This window comes from Hyperoodon ampullatus (genome assembly GCF_949752795.1).
Source record: "Hyperoodon ampullatus genome assembly, chromosome: 1".
Classification (NCBI taxonomy): Eukaryota; Metazoa; Chordata; class Mammalia; order Artiodactyla; family Ziphiidae; genus Hyperoodon; species Hyperoodon ampullatus.
In genome coordinates, this window is record NC_136914.1 from 27104035 (window position 1) to 27127569 (window position 23535).

The 23535-nt window shown below is 39.1% G+C and overlaps 1 protein-coding gene across 2 annotated transcripts; it reads right to left on the reverse strand.

Moving 5' to 3' along the window:
* Positions 1 to 8462: 8462 nt before the first annotated feature.
* Positions 8463 to 18833, reverse strand: MEPE (matrix extracellular phosphoglycoprotein; the record flags this gene model as incomplete). Of its 2 annotated transcripts, XM_079708307.1 has the most annotated exons (4): positions 18774 to 18833; positions 15683 to 15736; positions 14642 to 14734; positions 8463 to 9926 (listed from the first exon to the last, which is right to left on the reverse strand). In XM_079708307.1, exons 1-4 carry the CDS (start codon positions 18825 to 18827, stop codon positions 8463 to 8465), a joined length of 1665 nt encoding a protein of 554 aa, XP_079564433.1. In that variant the 5' UTR covers positions 18828 to 18833. The 2 variants fall into 2 exon arrangements, with proteins under 2 accessions (XP_079564433.1, XP_079564434.1); XM_079708308.1 differs by lacking the exons at positions 14642 to 14734; positions 18774 to 18833 and having other exon boundaries at positions 15683 to 15724.
* Positions 18834 to 23535: the final 4702 nt, after the last annotated feature.

A 23535-nucleotide genomic window follows, 5' to 3' on the forward strand; every position in this document is an offset into this window, starting at 1 on the left:
TGGCTGCGAGGCATGTGGGATCTTAGCTCCCTTACCAGGGACAGAACCTGCACCCCCTGCATTGGGAGGCGAAGTCTTAAGGACTGGACTGCCAGGAAAGTCCCAAGGATTATATAGTTTGTTTTGTTTTGCTTTGGTTTTGTTTTTTTTAACATCATTTTTGGAGTATAATTGCTTTACAGTGTTGTGTTAGTTTCTGCTGTATAACAAAGTGAATAAGCTATATGTATACATATATCCCCATATACCCTCCCTCTTGCGTCTCCCTCCCACCCTCCTTATCCCACCCCTCTAGGTGGTTGCAAAGCACTGAGCTGATTTCCCTGTGCTATGCGGCTGCTTCCCATTAGCTAGCTAATTTAAATTTGATAGTGTATGTATGTCAATGCTACTCTCTCACTTCGTCCCAGCCTACCCTTCCCCATCCCCATGTCCTCAAGTCCATTTCCTACATCTGTGTCTTTATTCCTGTCCTGCCCCTAGGTTCATCAGAACCACTTTTTTATTTTTTTTTAGATTCCTTATATATGTGTTAGCATATGGTATTTGTTTTTCTCTTTCTGACTTACTTCACTCTGTATGACAGACTCAAGGTCCATCCACCTCACTACAAATACCTCAATTTCATTTCTTTTTATGGCTGAGTAATATTCCATTGTATATATGTGCCACATCTTCTTTATCCATTCATCTGTTGATGGACACTTAGGTTGCTTCCATGACCTGGCTATTGTAAGTGGTGCTGCAATGAACACTGTGGTACATGACTCTTTGAATTATGGTCTTCTCAAGGTATATGCCCAGTAGTGGGATTGCTGGGTCATATGGTAATTCTATTTTTAGTTTTTTAAGTAACCTCCATACTATTCTCCATAGTGGCTATAACAATTTACATTCCCACCAACAGTGCAAGTGGATTCCCTTTTCTCCACACCCTCTCCAGCAATTATTGTTTGTAGATTTTTTGATGATGGCCATTGTGACCCGAGTAAGGCGATACCTCATTGTACTTTTGATTTGCATTTCTCTAATGATTAGTGATGTTGAACTCTTTTCATGTGTTTCTTGGCAATCTGTATACCTTCTTTGGAGAAATGCCTTCTGCCATTTTTGGATTGGGTTGTTTGTTTTTTGGATATTGAGCTGCATGAGCTGCTTGTATATTTTGGAGATTAATTCTTTGTCAGTTGCTTCATTTGCAAATATTTTCTCCCATTCTGAGGGTTGTCTTTTAGTCTGGTTTATGGTTTCCTTTGCTATGCAAAACTTTTAAGTTTCATTAGGTCCTACTTGTTTATTTTTGTTTTTATTTCCATTTCTCTAGGAGGTGGGTCAGAAAGGACCTTGCTGTGATGTATGTCATCGAGTGTTCTGCCTATGTTTTCCTTTAAGAGTTTTATAGTGTCTGGCCTTACATTTAGGTCTTTAATCCATTTGGAGTTTATTTTTGTGTATGGTGTTAGGGAGTGTTCTCATTTCATTCTTTTACATGTAGCTGTCCAGTTTTCCCAGCACCACTTATTGAAGAGGCTGTCTTTTCCCTACTGTATATTCTTGCCTCCTTTATCAAAGATAAGGTGACCATATGTGTGTGGGTTTATCTGTGGGCTTCTATCCTGTTCCATTGATCTATATTTCTGTTTTTGTGCCAGTACCATACTGTCTTGATTATTGTAGCTTTGTAGTATAGTCTGAAGTCAGGGAACCTGATTCCTCCAGCTCCATTTTTCTTTCTCAAGATTGCTTTGGCTATTCAGGGTCGTTTGTGTTTCCATACAAATTGTGAAATTTTTTGTTCTAGTTCTGTGAAAAATACCAGTGGTGGTTTGATAGGGATTGCATTAAATCTGTAGATTGCTTTGGGTAATAGAGTCATTTTCACAATACTGATTCTTCCAATCCAGGAATGTGGTATATCTCTCCATCTGTTTGTATCATCTTTAATTTCTTTCATCAGTGTCTTATAATTTTCTGCATACAAGTCTTTTGTCTCCTTAGGTAGGTTTATTCCTAGATATTTTATTCTTTTTGTTACAATGGTAAATTGGAGTGTTTTCTTAATTTCACTTTCAGATTTTTCATCATTAGTGTATAGGAATGCCAGAGATTTCTGTGCATTAATTTTGTATCCTGCTACTTTACCAAATTCATTGATTAGCTCTAGTAGTTTTCTGGTAGCATCTTTAGGATTCTCTATGTATAGTATCATGTCATCTGCAAACAGTGACAGCTTTACTTCTTCTTTTCCGATTTGGATTCCTTTTATTTCTTTTTCTTCTCTGATTGCCTTGGCTAAAACTTCCCAAACTATGTTGAATAATAGTGGTGAGAGAGGGCAACCTTGTCTTGTTCCTGATCTTAGTGGAAATGGTTTCAGTTTTTCACCATTAAGGGCGATGTTGGCTGTGGGTTTGTCATATATGGCCTTTATTATGTTGAGGTAAATTCCCTTTATGCCTACTTTCTGGAGGGTTTTTATCATAAATGGGTGTTGAATTTTGTCATAAGCTTTGTCTGAATCTATTGAGATGATCATATGGTTTTTCTCCTTCAAGTTGTTAATATGGTGTATCACATTGATTGATTTGCATATATTAAAGAATCCTTGCATTCCTGGGATAAACTCCACTTGATCATGGTCTATGATCCATTTAATGTGCTGTTGGATTCTGTTTGCTAGTATTTTGTTGAGGATTTTTGCATCTTTGTTCATCAGTGATATTGGCGTGTAGTTTTCTTTCTTTGTGACATCTTTGTCTGGTTTTGGTATCAGGGTGATGGTGGCCTCGTAGAATGAGTTTGGGAGTGTTCCTCCCTCTGCTATATTTTGGAAGAGTTTGAGAAGGATAGGTGTTAGCTCTTCTCTAAATGTTTGATAGAATTTGCCTGTGAAGCCACCTGGTCCTGGGCTTTTGTTTGTTGGAAGATTTTTAATCACAGTTTCAATGTGATTTTTAATCACAGTTTGTAGGTCTTTTCCTTCTCTTGTGTTTCCTGCATAGAGAAGTTCCTTTAGCGTTTGCTGTAAAGCTGGATTGGTGGTGCTGAATTCTCTTAGCTTTAGCTTGTCTGTAAGGTTTTTATTTCTCCGTTAAATCTGAATGAGACCCTTGCTGGGTAGAGTAATCTTGGTTGTAGGTTTTTCCCCTTCATCACTTTAAATATGTCCTGCTAGTGCCTTCTGGCTTGCAGAGTTTCTGCTGAAAGATCAGCTGTTAACCTTATGGGGATTCACTTTTGTGTTATTTGTTGTTTTTCCCTTGCTGCTTTTAATATTTTTTCTTTGTACTTAATTTTTGATAGTTTGATTACTATGTGTCTTGGTATGTTTCTCCTTGGATTTATCCTGTATGGGACTCTCTGTGCTTCCTGGACTTGATTAATTATTTCCTTTCCCTTGTTAGGGAAGCTTTCAACTATAATCTCTTCAAATATTTTCTCAGTCCCTTTCTTTTTCTCTTTTTCTTCTGGGATCCCTATAATTCGAATGTTGGTGCGTATAATGTTGTCCCAGAGGTCTCTGAGACTGTTCCCACTTCTTTTCATTCTTTTTTCTTTATTCTGCTCTGCAGTTGTTATTTCCACTATTTTATCTTCCAGGTCACTTATCCGTATCAGTTATTCTGCTGTTGATCCCTTCTAGAGAAGTTTTAATTTCATTTATTGTGTTGTTCATCACAGTTTGTTTGCTCTTTAGTTCTTCTAGGTCCTTTTAAAATGTTTCTTGTATTTTCTCCATTCCTTTTCCAAGATTTTAGATCACCTTTACTATCATTATTCTGAATTCTTTTTCAGGTACACTGCCTATTTCCTCTTCATTTGTTAGGTCTGTTGGGTTTTTACCTTGCTCTTTCATCTGCTGTGTGTTTCTCTGTCTTCTCATTTTGCTTATCTTACTGTTTTGGGGTCTCCTTTTCTCCTGCAGCAAGAGAGGCCACTGCGATGAGAAGCCCGCACACTGCAACAAAGAGTAGCCCCTGCTTGCTGCAACTAGAGAAAGCCCACGTGCCGCAATGAAGACCCAATTCAACCAAAAATAAATAAATAAAAATAAATAAATAAATTTATATATATTAAAAAAAAAGGCTGAGTGAGGAGACAAGGTTGTTTCTTATGGATTATAGCAGTTGCCCTTAGGTTGTCCCTACATCCAGTCTTCTGCCTTCCAACTCCCCCTACCCAGTCTTTCTTAAGCTCTAAAATATATATAGTATAATTTAAAGTCATTGACTATCAAGCCCTCATTTGCCCGTTAGAGCTCACTGTCAGCAGCCCTTCTGCATGATTAATGCCTCAAGGAAAATGGATTTTACTAATCTTTGCTCTTTCCTTCAGCTAGTGTTCATCTCTTTCCTCAGAACTCCTATAATCACTTTATGTTTCTATTATTGAACTTACCATAGTCTGCCTTGTATCTTTTCTATCCCTTCTTGACTAAATTACAGTCTTAATAAGAGCCAGGAGCATCTCTTTTCTTCTGATCCCCATGTAGTTTTGTAAAATGTGGTCCTTCAGTAAATGTTCTTCAACTGACCTGAATGTTATATCAAACAGGATCAGGTATCTTGACTGGCTGGAGTTGCCAAGAACAGTTTAATTAGGACTACAAAATCAAGGTAGATATTTACAAGCTGAGAAATCTAAAACAGTGAGGTTGGAGAGAGTAGCAGATGTGGAAATAAATTCCATAGCCTGGTGTGATCTTTTCTTTTTGGGCACAAGGTGGCAGACTGTGCCCATTTCAGTAATTGCATGCAAGGTAGCTTAGTGAGGCTGAAATTTTCTGCCCTATTTTGGAAATCTATGTTTACTTAAAAAAAAAAAAAAAGTGAAGCTAGTGCAGCTTGATGGCTGAAACCTGGGTTTGGATGAAGCACAGACCCACTATCTGACTGCAGGCTGTGCTCCTGGATCTCTGGCCCTTCTGTTTGGGACTCACCCCTCCATGTCTGCATCATCCCTTAGCAATGTATCATGGATATTGAAACATTTAGAGTTTCCCTTAAATGGATGAAGAAATCAAACATTGTCAGTGTTTTGAATAAATATGCATGAACACTGAGGCTTGGAAGGAGGAAACAAAATCTGACCAGAGAATTGAAATGTACAGTTTCCACACTAGGTAGCAGACTAGGACAGACAATCTTTGGAAGGTCCCATCCATAATCACCCAAAGAAAACATTAGTCTTTCTCTATCAGCTCATTTTTTTGTCTTTACAACAGCAAGTGTTTTTCATGTGATCAGACCATTCACATGTAAAGGTCTGATACAATCTAGATATAACTAGCAGGTTGATTTCAATTCATTTATCTGCAATTTAAATGCTAATATAGTTTTCTTCACTTCATTAATTGCCCTCAGTTGTATGTGTGTGTGTGTGTGTGCACCAAAACTGTCTTTTAAAAAAGCAAAGTACCTGTACTAGGTATAGTTTATTCGGGAATTCTGATTGTGACTAATTTATTAGGTGATATGTTAAGTCTTTCTATTGATACTGGTTTCTGTTATACCCAGGAGATGGAGAAGAACTGAGGGGGAAAAAGTATTCCTTGTGTGCAGGTTCTAAGAAACATTTCTTTCAGGTTCTCTCTCTCTTTAGAGATATATATGTATCTGTATATATATATATATATACACACATACATATATATGCTTACATATTCATATATGTGCATAAATATATACATACACTCTCCATGTGTATGTCTATATATACATACATTCATATATATAATGTATATTATGTATTATGTCTGTCTGTGTGACATACATATGGTAGTACAGTGAGTGTTTAAGAGCAGAGACGCTGGAGCTTCACTGCCTGGATACAAATCCTAGCTTACTAGTTGGATCATTTTCTAACAGCTCTATGCCTCAGTTTTCTCATCTGTAAATGGGGATAATAATACTACTTGTGTAATAAGGTGTCTGTGCAGATTAGAGGATTTAACAGAGCATGGCACATGTTAGCCATTATTATTTGAGTGTAACTGATTTATTCCATAGCTTATACTACAGCTTTTATTTAGTGAAAAAAAAAAAAAAGTACCTTCTATCTACCCAATGTGGGAGTTTAGATTTTTTGAAAGCACCATAATGTTGCATTGACATTGACTTGTATTCATTTGTGTTATATAGATTATTCAACTCGATAATTAAGGTGCTGTACAGAAAGTGCCAGTCATGATTTCTATTTGGGAACTTTCGTCTCAAAGAGACAAGAGAAATAATATGCACCTTGATTACTGTATTCCCTATCTCTCTCTCTTTCTTCTTCTCTTAGCCCTTCTCCTTGAGAAGAATGTCAAAAATGGAGAGGTGTATTCATTAGGAATTCAACTCAGCTGTCAATAACCACCAAAAGAACAGTTGCTTAACAAATCGAGAATTGTTGAAGGAAAGAAGCTGATGGGGCTGGTTGAGAGACATCTCTGTGATTCTTCTGTCCTTTTGTGTTAGAAAACCTACACTCCTCCTATCTCGTTTACTCTCACACTGCTATCACATTCACACTTCTGACACCAGATGTGTGGGGTCTTTTTCCCCACACCAAGTATGTCTGTGACCCTAGCTGGGTGTCCCCAAATTTAACTCAGTTCTGACACTATCTACCCAGAGATAGTGTCCGATTCCACAGATTAGGGGCTCAGTCCTACAAGACTGCCTCCCTCCCCCACTTCAGATGCCAATGGCAAGTCCACGTTGTCACTTGTGCTTCCAACCTATTGCCTGTTGATTGGAGGTTCCCAGTATCCCCTCCTTGGGTTCCATTAATTTGCTAGAGTGGCTCACAGAACTGAGGAAAACAGTTTATTACTGTTTACCAGTTTATTGTAAAGTGATACCATAAAAGATACAGATGAACATCCAGATGGAAGAGACGTGTAAGGCAAGTTCTGTGGGAAGGGATGCTGAGCTTTCATGCCCCTCTGGGTGAGCTATTCTCCTATGATGTGTTCACACAACCTGGACGCTCTCTGAACTCCACATTTTGGGGATTTTTATGGAGGTTTCATCACATAGGCATAATCAACTATAAACTCCATTTCCAGCCCCTCTCCCCTCTCTGCAGAATAGGGGGTGGGGTTGAAAATTTCAAGCTTCTAAACGTGGCTGGGTCTTTCTGATGCCCACTCAGAGTCACCTCATTAGAACAAAAGACACCACTATCACCCAGGAGATCCAAAGGGATTTAGGAGCTCTGTGTCAGGAACTGGGATCAAAGGCCAAATATTAGAACAAAAGATACTCCTAGTGCTCTTATCACTTAGGAAATTACAAGGGTTTTAGGAGTTCTGTGCCAGGAACTGGGAACAGACACGTGTGTGTGTGTGTGTGTGTATACATATACACACACACACACACACACACATATATATTTTGTTTTTTTCCTATTATCTCATGCCCTTCCTTCATGGTCACAAAATGGCTGCTGCACCTCCAGGCATCATGTTGATGTTAAGCAAAGAAGAATAGGGTAAGAAAAAAAGGACAGGTGATACTAATTGTATACACTTTCTTACCAAGAAGACAAAAAGCCTCCCAGAACTCCACTCCTCTCTCTGACCAGGAGACTTAGGGTTAATTTCCAGAATGGTGTCACAAGGCTATTAGCTGGAAAAGCATCTACGCTGAAAGTCAGAAAAAAGAAATAGGGCTGAGATGATTTGGAATCAGCCGATGAGTAATATCTACCAAAGTAAGTTTTTGTCTTGGTTTTGCACTTGTGCTTCTCCTTCTCAAATTCTCCCTGTTGCCCTCCCTCCACCCCATTCACCTCTTTGTCTAGAAGGAGGTAGAACTGAGAAAAGTGATAACCTGGAGAGTTGCTTCAGGAAATAAAATTTGCTTTACTAGAAGTTATAAACGTGCAACAGAGGAAAGAGCATAGGAGGACATGAAGCAGGATATTTTTATTAGAGCAGAAGCAAAAGGAACTACTGGCTTGAGCAGAGTGGGATGTAGGGAGGCTCTCAAGCTTTACCCAGTCGATTAATTTCATAGCACTGCCTTTGCCAGAGGCCGAACTAATCTTGTTGCGTCTGAAATGAAGCACCACAGATGACAGACTTCCTTATAGATCATTTAATTACAGATTATCATATGACAGAGATTGTTTTTCATGTCTACAGAGCAAACAACAAGGAAGGGTTTTGTGACACTCACAACCTATTTTTAAGTGATATCTATTCAAATGTTACCTATTCCATGAATCCTTAATGAATTCTTTTTCCTTAAAAAAGCATCATAACTTTGAATAGAATTTCATAAAGCATCATAACTTTGAATAGGATTTCATACTGTGACCATTAAAATAGCAACAGTTCTCCCCAGGAGGCCAGGTTTCTTGGCTTATTCAATTCCTGACTCTGTCCATCTGATCTACTATCAGGTGGCTCCCCTTTATACTGTTAAGTCACAGTTGACCAAGTGTTCAAATCTTTATCCTGCTGGGAATTTCTAGTCACCATCGCTCTCACTGGAACTGCCACTGTCAGATGATTCACTACTGTCATGCTTTTTAGGGGGGCGAAACCTCCTATTGGAATGGGGCTTTCTGTAACCCCAGGAACCTTTGCTTTGTGACACACCCTTGTTCTGCATAGAATTATTTTCTCTGTGGGGCACAGAATAATTTTTCCTGCTGTGTGTTATTATGGTCCCTTCATTATTGGGATGATTATGGGAACCTATTTCATTTTTAATTTCATTATCAAGACCACGAGAAGGAATGAACTGGCCCTGACCTTTGCCCTTACTCGGAAATCTTTGTTTTTCATTTGAGGTCACTTGATTCCTTTTAGAATATTCAGTATCTTTTCTACTACTACCTTTGCCATTTTTCGGAATTTCATTAGCACTTTCAGCTCCATCACTACTGCCATCTTTTCTTTTGTCTTCTGTGGGTGCGTGAGGGTAATGAAACTCTATTTTCCCTTGATGAGCATTTTGGCTGCCGCCATCCACTCTGCTTCCTTCCTTTCCAGAGAGTTTCTTAAAATTGGTGCTACCTATGATGTTGTTGTTGCCCTCCACTAGGCTGACATCAGCAGCATTTGCCTTTGGGGCTGTTTCATCCCTGGTTCCAATGGTATTTCCGCCATTCCCTTCTTTCTCTGGGATCTCATTATAACCTGGTCCTCTTGTATCAGGATTAGTGGTCTCAGCTTCACTTGGGCTGGGAAACTCTGTTGGAATATCTGTACCTTCTCGGTCAGGACGAATAGCATCTCCTTTACCAGAAATGTCCTTAAAAGGTGGACCATCTCCACTGAAAGGAGAGATATCATTGTCCTCCTGCCCTTGAAGATCTGCATAACCACTGCCTTCAAAATCACTGGAGACCTTTATGGCTTTGGGGAGCTGTTTTAGATAGTCCATGTTGTGTTGGATATGGTGGGTACTTTTGCTTTTTACTGGAATATTCTGGGCTTGGGAATCTCTTTGATGATTCTTCTTAATTTTTGAGGGGGCTTTAGCATAATTGGCACCTGCTGGAACTTTGCTTAAAACATTCCAGGGTTTGTTCTCTTTGTTTTCTTCCCTCAAGAGTTCAGTCCCTGGCTCCACTATGTGGTGCATGTTATTTCTGATGAGAGCTTTGCCACATTCTTCTTGGTCATGTAGTTTGCTAATAGCATTGTCTCCATCCTCAGTCCCATGATTCCCAGTCGATTCAGGATAAATGGACATCTTTAGGTCATTGTGGGCATTTTCTCTGTTACTAATCCTGTAGTCTTTATTCATTGTCTGTCTATTTTCCAGAAGATTTTGAGATTGAGTGCTTTTGTTATTTTCATTGGTTCCAGGGAGGGACAAGTCTTTCTCTTTTTCTTGGACAATGTTTTCTTTAGGCGCTGGCTCTTGATTTCTTCTCTTGCCAGAATGGGGAAGAGCAATATTGTCTTTGTTTTTTTCTTCCTGCTAAAGTGTAATTTTCAACATAAAGTGGTTATTTTATGTTAAACTTTTAAAATTATTAATTCTTAGGCAATAATAATAAATTAACCCCCCCCCCCCCCGCCAGATACTTAATAAAAAGAGTCTTTTAACTCAATAGAGATTTGTTGGTAGAGATAATGCTGGAATGGCCAAAGCAGGTTTCACAGAAAAAAGAAGAATGAGCAAGGCTTGAAGAGGGGGTAAGATTCAAATACATGTAAGGAAAATGGTGAGACTATCTTAAGAGTAAGTGGCATATTCAAATGTTTGGAAACAGGAAACATTTGAAAGATAATGTGAATAAAACTATAAGGCTGGAGTAGAGAAATCCTGAAGAGAATAATAAAGAAGAGAATCCAAATAAGTTTGGAAATATAGATTAGGGCCTGATTTTAAAGGAGGGCCTGACTTTAAAGAGGACAGAGTTTGGTCCTCATCTTGTGACTAGTGACACATTGCAAGTGAAATGAAGTTCATCTTTCAAACATGATTTTTCTTGCTCTCATTCTCTCTCTCTCTCTCTCTCCCTCCCCCCACCCCCATTCTCTCTCTCTGCTTTTGCCCTAGTCTTCAAAGGTATAAATCTTTTCCTCTTCTCTTTTTTTCTCAACAGAAAATATACAGATAGAAGAATCTAGGTTCTGACATCCAAACAAAATATTTTGCAGCAGGTGTTGGCCACCCTAGCTTTTGTCTGAAAAAGGATTCATTAATTTTATTTTTTTCCCTCTTTAGTCATGTAATAAATCAGATTTGATAGTCTGGGTCAATAGTTCTCAAATTTAGCATTTCTCATAACTATTTGGAAGGCTTACTAAAACAAAGACTGTTGGACCCAACGGCCAGCGTGTCTGATTCAGTGGGCTTGGGGTGGGGCTCTGGAATCTGCATTTATGACAAGTTCCCAGCTAATGCTGATGCTGCTGGTCTGTGACCACCTTCTGAGAACCACTCTTCTGGATCCTAAGTTTAAGTAATGAGGTCCGGATGAGAAAAGTCCCTGAGAGAATAATGGGATGAAAAAGAGAAAGTGGAGAAGAAGGGTAGAGTGTTTATGCCTGTATCTCAATTTGTCCTTTTTTGGGGGGGGAATGGTCTATAAAATGCTGCTTCATAGGCTGCACCTTACCAACTCGAGGTACAGCCAAGGTGCAAGAAGCTTGAACAATGTGGTCAAGAAGAAAGAGGGGCTGAGATTGATTTTGCCCACACTGCTCACTGTTTCTCTGTGGCACAGGCTAGATATGGAAGCATCTGAGAATGGTTAGGAGCTTTCCAGAGGGAGTGAAGTGGCTCTAGAGGGAGCAAAGTAGATGGAGCCTATATACCAGGAACAAAAGTGAGTCCTACGCGAACAAAGAGGGGTCTACATTGTCCATGAGGGCCAGGAGAGCCTGAATCACCACTGCCCCAAGGCTGTACTGTTTGGTCCTAAGCTATTGTAGCCAGTGACTTCATCTTAGGATACCAGCAGGGCAAGCAGTACACAAGGGGTCAAGCAACATTGTCCCGTCCATGTCCGAGGATCCCATGTCTTCCTCTCCACTGTGGCTTGAGCCGTGTGTGTACCTATGGTATATGGTATATACTGGATGGTGTAAGCCACCCCCAACTCCCTCACATGTGTGCATGCCATCTTAGGGGGAGAAGGAGGATCTGAGCCTTTTTATCCAAAAGGGACTGAAGGGCTTCCTTAAAGAACTATTTCCATGATTAGATAACCTTAAGTTTAAACAGGTTGAATTTAAATTAATTTCTGCACACTCCCTACCCTTTCATTAGCCCACGGGTAGGAGATCTTGAGCAACAGAACAATTATAGACAGAATAAATACCATACTCTCCCTCCACCTCAGACTTGTAGGGTGAGCTGAAATTTACAACACCGCTACATAGACCTCTGAACTGGCGGGTAACGTGAGATCAAAATAAGAGATATTTCTTGAGGAACTGGGACATGTAAGAAGGTGGGCTGGGCACTACACGTTCTAAGCAATACCTGATGATTTATTGAATGGCAGAGGCAGCAGTCCTGCAGGGGTATGGAGGGTGGGCATGAGGTGGTGTGACAGAGATCTTGTATTCAATCAGGGTCTGCACAGACAGAGGGTCAGAGCTTTGTAGAACCTGGGACTCCAGGCATAAGAATTTGGTTTTATTTTGCAAGGGATGAAGAGCTAGTGAAAGTGCATGATCAAGAGATTAACAAAATAAAAATCAGAGGTTTAGGAGAAATTGTGGTAAGAAAGGACAGCCAGGAGGATGCTGCCGTGTCCAGGAAGGAGATGTAATCGCTTGGATTAGGATTATGCCAAAGAAAAATGTCACAAAGAAAAATCGTCTACTGGTGCCCAAATAGAAGAAAGGTTAATAACTAGAACGTTGACATGTAAAAATGAAGACAAGAGAAAAAGATAACTTTACTATGAGACGTGTTGATGTTGATGGGATATAGAACCTAAGCTCAAAAAGCAACATCCAGTTAGAGACAGAGTTGGGTGTCACAGCCTCCCCGCCCATGTCCTTTCCAGTTTCTGTGACCTATGGTCAGCTTGAACATCCTTAAACATTTTATGAGGTAATTGCTTGTTACTTTTCATGTCAGATCTTTTCATTTATGGATATTCTAATGTTTTCAAGTTTTTTTAAACCTGCAGCTAGTAACTAGTATCCCTTTTTTTCCTGATGCAGCAGTCCTTAGGGTTATTTCCTCTTTCATATAAAACCCTTTCAGGAAAGTCCAGGTTTTCTCCATATTCACTGGGTGCTTTCTCTTCTCCATGTTGACATGTGCAGATGGCTCTTATTAGGTCACTATGTTCAGATCCATCCTCAAATAGGAGTACTGTTCTACTTGGAAGACTGCCTGCTTTTATACATAAATCGTATTAATGTTGGAAGCTGTGGGGAATTGTTGACTCAGCTCACACTTGAACCTCAAGATAAAAATGGTTTACAGAAGTGCCCTCTGTTCTTACAAAGCTGGCTCATATGCAGTATACAAAAGTTCCAAAGTGTAGTATTTTTAAGATATAATTTGAAATGACTTATTTGGGGGAGTTATCATTAGTCACTAATCTTTTGTATTGGCAGGTATATTCTGAAAATAGATAAGGTTTTCTCATGAGGAAAAGTATAATAGAAAAAAACATTATAGTGAATTATTTCTGAATAAAAAGTATTTTAAACATTTGACCTATTTTAAGACATTACATCTGGGAAATTTTTACACAGACATTTGTATTTTCCTTCGCAAGTAAGTTCATTTGCTCACTGCTATATATATACACTTTTGAGTTAAACAGGTGCATTATAATAATCCCTTCTTAATTTTTCCCCTCCCTGTTCTGAAGTGGGAAGTTTTGTTTTATATTTGGTGTTTTTACTGCTTTTAAAGCAGTAACGTGTATACTAATGAATTGTGTACATTTCTTTAAAGACTGAAGAGTTTTTATAAGTAAAACATGAAACAGCTTTTAAATTGTGATGTGTGATGGTCAGTCGTTTTTGCACTGCTTATGTTAAATGACTTCCTGTGGCACTGTTGACTGTATGATGGTTGTACAGTCAACACATCAGTTGGCTGATCTGCTTTTCTGTCTCCATGCCTTAGCTCATATTATTCTTTTCATGGAGAACAGTCTCTCCCACACAAATGTTTGCTCAAATCCTACTCATCCTCCAAGGTCCAGTTCAATTATTTCCATTATGTAGCTTTCCCTGAACATCACACTAGGAACTAATCTTTTCTACTCCAAGTCCTAAAGCATGATTATTTTGGGTACCACTCACATAGCACTTTGCACATTCTGTCTCGGGTTATAATAATTTTTGTAAGCACCTTTTGTTTCTTTTCTAACTCTAAAATCCTGTAGAGAAAGAGTTAAGTCTTCTCCATCATTTTATCATAATATCTTGCACAATAGGAAGCTCTGAAGCATGTATTTGTTACAACCAATAAGTTTAAAAGGCAGTTAGCCTTAGAGGTGCTAAGTCTTCGAGATGCGTATAAAGAATATTGAGCAGAACAGAATAACATTCTGAAGGAAAACTACCACTTTCATGGGGAATGAAGCCAGATTTGAAGAAAGTAAATAGTCCTTTTGCTGATGGCATTTTAAACTGTTTCTAGCTCTGTGGCCAGTGAATCTGCAAGAAAGGACTGAGTGAAAAGAATTATTGTTTTATTCCAGTGACAATGCCCTTATTCTTTCTCTTCCAAGCTTCCTGACACAGATGGCATCATCTGTGGAATGAATTTAAGGGACACTAAAATGTGCCACTTTTTAGGCCAAAATGATTTCTTTCTAATCCATTCCCCCCCGCCCCATTAGAGCATATGGTAGAATATGTCCAGAAAACCTCCTTGCAAAGGATCAAACTTTATTCAGAAGCAATAACATGAAAAACTCAATGGGTGTCCAGTATCCACCAGCACCACATCTGCTGTGGCAGGTCCTCAAGCAGGGCAGGGTTTGGGCCAGGGCATGCGGTAGTCCATCTGTGTCAGGAAGACACTGGGACACAGAGTTCCATAGCAGAGATGCTCCAGGAGCCTGGGACCGTGGGAAAAAGATAAAGGCACAAGCCATAGACAGAAACCCCAGAGAAGGCAAAAGTCAACTTTGTCTTCCCTACCTTTCTCCTAATGTTTCTCCAGAGTTTGGCTCATGATAAAATCACTAGGATTCTGCTTACCTTCACATCAGTTTGATTTTTCCTCCCAGATGAGGTATAAACATACTTAAAAACATAATACCCATGTTTCTCATGGTGGCCCTTGTACATTATCTACAAAAACACAACATTATATTAAGGTGGGTTTATCTCTTACAAAGAAGTTTTCTGGCTCTCTTTTTGATAGTACAAGGTATTTTTAACTTGGGTCAAGTCGTTTCTGCATCTAACAAGTGGTAGTACATCTGATAACCACAGGACGGCGTGTGTCAGCCAGTCCTGAAGAGAGCAGTTTGTTCCTTTCTTTTCTATCTCTAAGTCTGTTTTCCCTGAGGATGACTGTCAAACAGTTCTCTCCCCCGGGGTGTATCAATTTTATTACCAAATTTCAATGGAAACGGAGCACTTGGAAATATTTTCAGGTAGCAGGAGGCAGAGGGTTGAGGAGAAAGGCAGATTTTACAGTATTTATGCTGATGTCAAATTGGCAAAACTCACAGCCTGAACATTCAGGCTCTTAAGCTTGTGGTTTTTGCCTTTGCAGTTTTCAGCTGAGATAGAGAACGGAAGATTGTTTTTAGAACAGAATTTTCTGAGACTGCAAGAAGAAACCGTGGTAGGCAGAAGTAAGTTGCAACTTGGTGACACGAAAAGCTGAAGGTACTTATTTAACTTTCTGGTTGCATATGAAAAACTAACTCCATGTACACAGAATTTCCCCATGAAGACTTGTTAACTCACTTCGCTTTGTTTTCTCCCTCATTTATCTCTCTGTTCTCATGTACATGTGTGGGAAAATCTTGTTTGCTAATAACAATATCCCAGAATTTTTACTCATCCCTCTGAAGGAAGAAATCATTGAAGAGAAAGAATTCCCATTCAGAAGGCTCTTCTCTTTCCTATCACACATTGTGTGAATTAAAGTGCCAAAATTATGTTGTAGAATTTTCCATTTCCATTCTAGGTACACAAGAATATTTTGACAGTTAAAAATGTCTTCTTATTGACTTTTCTCTTTACAGAGTTGGAAGGGGTGTATTTGAGAAGAATAATTCTGTTTACCCTCTGTTCTTCCCCAGAGTCTTGCTTCATTTTCTCAGCCTGTGGTTGCAATGTCTGAAAGGAAACAAGAAATAAAACTTCACTAAACACTTCTTTCTTTCATTTCTTCAAACAGTGAATGTTTCCTTTCTTTTTCTGTCACTGGGGTGTATTATTCAATGTGGAAAATCATTCTGACTCAAAGACGATGGGCACACACATCACATTTGTTTCTGTATTGAAGGAGGATGATGACCTTCCTCCCCCAGAGGGAGATAGTGCCGGCTCCACTGCGGAACCACGTTCAAGTGCGCGAGAACAGCTGAGTTGGGAGGGGTAGCACTCCAGGTGAAAAAGCTTGGATGTCATTGGTATCTGCTGAAAAAGTTTTCCCTGGCACACTGGGAGTGTTTAGTATCAGTGAACCAAAATCAGAGTTGAGTGATGTGGATTGTATGTGCATTGATTGTGTAAGTTCAGTCCTTGCTATTCGAGTTAAAGTAAGATGATCCTGATGGTCCAGCAAGAGTGAAACCATAGCCCTGCACCTAAGGGGAAGGAAAACACCTGAGGATGGGACTTCATTATTGCCAGTTACCTGGGCAGTTTTTTCTATCGGGAAAAGGGATAATGATATTTTGAAAGGTTGTGTTTTATAGAATGTGAGATACAGAATGACATTATAAACCATTAAGCTTTCCATTACTTCCACTATTAAAAATCCAGAATTTTACCTAACATCAAAACCAAGAAAATGACTTCTTTTCAATTCCACAATAATTTTTCTCTTGTGCATATAAATTTAGAGCATTGCATCACTCCTCAGAAATATCAAAACAGTTCAAATAGTTCTGGAAATGGGGGTATAGGAAAGAGAAAATATAAAAAATGAGATGGGTAGATATTAAGCAAAAGAAAGAAATGACAGTTTGGGGTATTCTCTATTTTCTTACAGAACACACACACAACATGTATTAAAAACATACTTGATGGTATGTTTAATATAGTTCACGATAATAAATCATGAACTTACAACAAGGTAACATAACAAAGTCTTTCTAGTCTAATTGCATATCAATGAATATTAATTGAATTGCATGGCCCAACAATCATCTTTTATATTCTCGCACTTGAAGTTTTGTTTTTTAAGGAAACAAGAATGTCACCCTTACATATGTCTTTTTGACATAAAAATTATTTTGAGCTGAAGGCAATTAAGAAATAGAACATGTGGAAAAACCTTCCCCTTTTCTGCCTAAAGGCAGGAAATAAATTCTCCTTTCACTAGAGACAAACTCTTATCAGTCCAGAGATGGCACAGAAGAGTCTGCAAACAAATCTTGTCAAACTAATCCTAATCTTCCTAGTTAAGGAAGAGAAGGACTCGATAGTCCTAGTTGGACTTCCCCTAGCCCCTTTATCTTGTCAATTCTTCACAAATGTATTGTTTCGTTGTCTAAAAGGTAGAAAAGCTTCCTGCTCTGGTCACTTCTTTGGGTCCTCATTCTCTTGTGAAGGCTTTCATGTACATGTAAAACTTTGATAACATTTGTGTGCTCTTCTGTTAATCCGTCTTTGTCAGTTGAATTTTCAAACCCAGCCAGGGACCCAAAGAGGGTGGAGGAAAACCTTCTCCTCCCCTAGAGTTTGAATTTTGATTATGATTCCAGAACCTATGTAAGTGGCTTAGTACATACTGATTTCTGCTACCACCCATCTGTCATTAAGTACTTTAGGTAATTACTCAAGTAGAATCCATATCTGAAAGAAAACATTACAGTTAGCCCTTCATCATTCCAAATCTGTCTCAGTGTCCTTGCCGACCCTCTTTCATTTGAAATCTGACCCCCTCCTTCTCCGCCCACCATCCTACACACCCACTTGACAGCCCTCCTGCCCTTGAACGTGGCCCTGAAACGGAGACGGCATTGTTTCCCTCGGGTGAAGAAGACTGGCATCCGCTCCTGACCGGTGGTCACTGGGTTGGTGTTGACACGGCACATTTCCTGGAAGATGGTCGGAGATGCCACTGCAGCTCTTCTTCGGAAGGTGGCGCTCCAAACAGGCTCGTCCTCGGCTGGTGGGACGAGCTGGGTCCGCGGGGCCCACGCCATCCTCCTCATGCCTAAGCCGGTGCCTCGTTGGCCCCGATCGAGCAAAGTCAGTCGTGTGCGTTGGGCCTGGCAGACGTCTATTTTAAGCAGTACGTCCCGCAGAGGACTGCTGGGGCACATGTGCTGAGAGGGGACACGCTTTCCTCAGCTCCGGCTTGCTCGCCGGTTGGCACAGCTCGTGCTCGGCAGTGCGTTTCCCGGTTGGTTGCCCACTCGCTCAGGACCTATGTGTAAGTTCTTCTGACAACAGAATGACCACTTGCTTCCACGCTTTTCCAACTGAAAAGCCTCCTCCGAGAAGTTAGGATGTTTTTCAGACACTACCTAATTAGCACTGTGTCTCCTTTGCAGAAAATATCTGTAGCACTCAGCATTTTCACAAGATGGCTTAGTCACATCCTGAGCACTCATCTGGGTGAATCAGAGGCCAGAAAAGACACAAAAGGAAATTGGAGCTTGATTTGGGTTAAGCTGAGGGGGACTTCTTCCCATCTTTAGCCTCCCTGATGAAGACAAAATCCCTACCAGGACCTCAGTGTTGGAGTGTTGCAACAACTACCGAAAAGGTCTGGTCCCTTCATGTTATCGTGTAGTTATAAAGTCTAGTTGCTTAGTCATGGAGCATTCAAGTCAAATTCTCTCAGTTTTCGGTAAAATATTGAGAAATTCTTTTGACAGGTTATAATTTGGATATATTTACTCACTAGCATTAGCTGATTGAAACACTGTGGCTGGCTATTGGTTTTCTCAAAAATATTTTTACTGGTGTTTCTCCAAAGGCAACATGTAGCCATCTTGTAATTCTTCTCACATGTTCGTTGAGGGCTTCCCTGGTGACAGACATTTGTGTCAAGTGCTGGATGGGTCCTCTTTGTGTGGTACTTTATTGTAACTGAACTAGGTAAGCGCTACTAATTTAAAAACACATCGCTTAAAAGAAAAATAGAAGAAGAGAGCAAGACATTATATGATGCATAACTGAATCTGTAAATGCTTACTGGTGCTGCCAGGGTCAGACTGAAAAGGAGCACTCCCAAACAGATGATTCGCATCTTTGAGAATCTCTGTAAAAAGACAATAATATTTTACCCTAAAGCATTGCCAGTTATGAACTGCAGCCATAACAATAAATAAAACAGAAAAGTCTATACAAACCTCCTTCCCCTTAGCAGTCCATTTCCTCTTGTTTAAAAAAAAGCTACTTATAATTTATATCCAAGTGTAGAAACTTTAATCTGAGCTTTCATATGTCTAATTATTCCAGTGTGAAAATGAAAATTGTCCAATATTATGAAAACAATGAAGTTGGATAGAAATGGAGTTCATAGACATATTTATTTGCTCTATTGTCAGCCCAAACTTTTCCCTTTTACCTTTAGAGAGAGACCGTTTAATTGAATTATTTATATAATTCAGAATAACATTAAGCAAAGAGTCAGTAAACTTTAAGGTAGATCAATAGAAATGATGTAATTTGAACAAGAGAGAGAAAAAAGGGTTTTTAAATGACCATTCTTTTCTCTCAGTCCTTTATAAATATATTCTACTTCCTCAGGGACCTGTGTGATGGTAGCAGGGGTCAACCCAGAATTCTATCTCTTAGAGAGGAAGTAAAGCAAAATTGTTAAGAAATAGGGTTTTAAAGTTAGATCTGGGTTTGAGTTCTTGGTTCTGTTATTTAATAGCCAAGGGACCCTGGGCAAGTCATTTAAACTCTCTAAACTTTGGTTAGCTCATTTGTAAGATCTGAATAATACTTATACTTGTATCTGATGAAAAAATTCTTAGTTCTTTACAGAGAGCCAGGCACATAGTAAGTGCTCAATAAAGGTTAGCTTTTGTCATTAAAAAATAAACAGTTAAAAAAAAAAGAATAACATTAAGTTAGTATAGCAACTCATAACAGACTCTAAATGAATCTGCCAGGGTAGCAGGCTTTACTGTGAGGAATGAAATCTTGTTCACCACCGGCCCTGTGCCTGAATATGTATCCTCATACTCATTAGCAAGGTGTATGAGGTGGAAGCCACCTGTGGGCTGGAGACCAAAACAATTTATGTAATAGTTATATCAATAGCTAACATTATTGTAAACAAAAATGGGCCAAGCAAGTTCTAAAAATTTGACATATATTCAATTAATTGAGCTATTAATATATTAATTGAGCCTCACAGTAATCCTGTGGAGTTAGGTGGCATTACTAGTCCTGTTTTACAGATTAGGAAATAGACACAAAGTCAAGTAACTTGTCCCAGAATTCCCAGGTGTTCAGGGGCAGAACTGGGATTAGCATCCAGCCAATGTAGCTCTAATGCCAGACTCTACAGCACCTTGAAAAAGTTTCTACTCTTTTATCTTATGAGAGAAAAATCTACATGTAGTTGATGTAAAGCAAATCATAGTATTTTACTGGGATCCACAAAATGATGTTTAAAACACTAACATTTTCTTATGGATAAAGGTACATGTTTATATGCTAAGAGGATCTCGTGAGTTCATTTAAGTCAAGTAGCCATTAGATTGAAAAAGAAAGTCATCATAATTTTGGTTGACTGATCTGTTGGTTTTGATATTAAGTATTTTACTAACTACCACACAGACATATAGCAACCAATATGAGAAGTAAAAATTTACACCACTCTTTGATATTACTTGAGAGGAAAGTACTTTTAATAGGAAAAATAATCTAAATACTGTTGCAATCTTTAACCAGTTCAAGGTAAAAGCTTTTATTTGGAGAAATAAATACAACTTTTAAATGTATTCTAAAATCCTGGGCTATTCTCTTCTAAGTTAATACAATTTTAAGGACCTTAATCCTAGCTATAATTTAGCTTCCAAGCATTTTAGAGTTTAGGACAGTACAAGTCAAGTATCAAATGACAATGCTGATCAGTAGAAATATCAGTACAGATGAGGTTTGAAAGTATGTCTGATCATATTATCCGTATTCTGTCTTATAAGCAAAAGTGTAGAGTAAAATTGAAGGCTTTGAGTTATTGTGGAGCTTGATAACGTTGGTAGTCAAATCAGAGGGAAAGCTGCTACCAAACCACCAAGTTTAGTTGATCATTTCTAGAGCTTGGTAACACACTTTCTTTTTCTAAAACAAAGCACTAAATAGTACACAGGTGTGCTCAGTAGAGAACACTTTCAATATGCATTCATTTTCAAAAGCAATCTCCCTACCTGGATGGCACGCATCATAAAAATGTGAACTATGTTATAATGTTGTTATCAAGAACATCAAGAGAGCCAAATTACCTGGGGATCTTTGACCTTCAGAATACCTGGTTTCTTCTGCAGAATTAACAGCGTCTGGGCATTCTGCTGAAATTTAAAGTTTGTTAGATTTCCCAATGGCCAATCAGCACTGGCTCACTTAGCGCTAGCAAACAATTTGTTACCAGTGCCCACAGATAACCATAGGGGGCAAAGTAATTTTAATCTAAAAATGTTTTTGTGGTAGAAAGCTGCTATCAAATGTTCCAGAAAGTGGGATAAACAGAAAATATAAATACCTCAGCTTGGTATATTGTGTTGTCAAATAATTAAAATTGATTTCAGAACTATTAATTAGGACTGGCTGAATAACTCACAAGTTTATAAATAGAAAACAGTTCAGCTATCCTCTTATGTCAAAAGCTTATAATTTCAACTGTGTCTGAATGAACTTCAGCAACATTTAACAAGAGTGCATTGAGTGCCTATTATGTGACCAGCATTAGGGAAACAGCAGTGAATGAAAGACAGGGAAAAAAAATCCCTGTCTTCGTGGAATTTATAAGCTGGCAGGGAGACAGACAATAAATAAGATGAGTAAGTAAAAAAATGTTATGTTAGGTAGTGACAGAGACTAAGTCTAAGAAGAAAAAGTGTTGCAGGGAGGGGACAATAACAAGCATTGAGAGTAGGGACATTGGGTTGAAATTTTATTTTTTTTAATTTTTGATTGTTTAATTTTTACTTTTGGGCTGCGCCACATGGCTTGCGGGATCTTAGTTCCCTGACTAGGGTTTGAACCCAGGCCCTCGGCAATGAGAGCGTAGAGTCCTAACCACTGGACCGCCAGGGAATTCCCTGGGTTGAAATTTTAGATAGCGAGGCCCAGGAGGGCCTCATTGAGAGAGTGACTTTGTAGACATCTGACTCTCTAGGGGAAGAATATTCTAGGCAGAGGGAAGAAAAGGAAGAGAACCCCTGGGACAAGAGCCTGCTGGCTTGTTCCAAGACAGAGAAGAGGTCAGGTTGGCTGGATGGACTGCAGGAAGGGAGTAGCAGGAAACGAGGTCAGAAAAGTATTAGATGGCAGATGATGTAGTGCCCCTGGGTCATCGCAAGGCCCTGACTTCACCCTGAGTGAGAGGAAGCCCTTGGAGATCTTGGGCAAAGGAGGAACTGAAGGAGGGACTGGGTAGGAAAAGGCAGAGACTGGCGAGGGAGCCCTTGAAGTGATCTAGTCATGAGACAATTAGGACTTGAACCACAAGGGGTGGTGAGACGTGGTCACTTTCTGAATATATTTTGACAGTAAAGCCAGTAGGATTGGCTGACGGACCGGATGTGGCTGGGAGAGAAAATCAAGAAGCAAGGATGGCACCAAGGTTTTTGCCTTGAGCAACTGGAAGAACAAAGTTGCTCTTTAGTATTGTTATGGGGGAAACTGCAGAAGTGGTTTAGGGGGAAATATTGAGAGTTTGGGTTTGTATGTGAATGTTATAAAATGGTCAATGTAGGACGCTGACTTTTTCAGTGAAACGAGTAGCACACGCATACTGGAATAAGCCTTTCTAGGGCACTAGTTGGCCCAGTCTGGCTGCCAAAATCATGATCACAGTAATTCAGGAGGTTCCATTCAGTCTAAAATATTATACGACCTGGAGGGGTAATTAGAACTTTATGGGAAACATCAATAAAAGATAATGTAAGAATTGTTTAACCCATACTAAGGGATAAGAACTACCTATAGCTAAACACAACTTTAACAGACTATAAATGATATTTAATGAGATTTAAATGTAAACTCCCAATTTCTCCTAACTTTCAAAACAGACAAAAACCAAAATAAAACAAAGAAAGCAGCCCTTAGGCAGCTTTAGCTGAGAGAATGGTTTCTTTTCTAGTTCAGGCTGAATCCCTATTTTTGAACTTCTTCTGAGTGTACGTAGCTGGTTCTTAAAACTCTTGCCAGGATTAGAATTTTAGCTTTTAGGTTGGGGACGCTGCTGACTCACAGTCATTCAACCATGGGGTTTAGAGTATTTGACATTGTCATTGACAGTGGAGACGTTTAACTGGTAGCTTTGGAGTCAAACAGACCTGAGTTCAAATACTAACTCTACCTCTTGTTTGCTGTGGTCAATTGCTTAAGCAACTAAATTGAACTTCTGTGAGCCTCAATTTCTCCATATGAGAATGGGGAGCATAATAATAAGCTGAACTTTCATTGAATGATTACTATGATCCAAGTATTACTCTAAGTGTGGTTTATTAACTCATTTAATATTTACAAAAACTCTATATTGTAGCTGTTATTATCACCCTGATTTTAGTGATAAGACATAAAGCAGTTAAGTGACTTGCTTAAGGTCATATATCCAGCAAATATAAAAAGCCAGAATTTATAATTAGGCAATCAGGCTCCAAAATGAGGTTTGAAAACCACTGCACTATACCGTTTCTTAAAGTCTGCATAAACATTAAATCAACAAATGTTCCTAAGTCTAAACTAAATGATAAATACATGATAGCTACCCATCC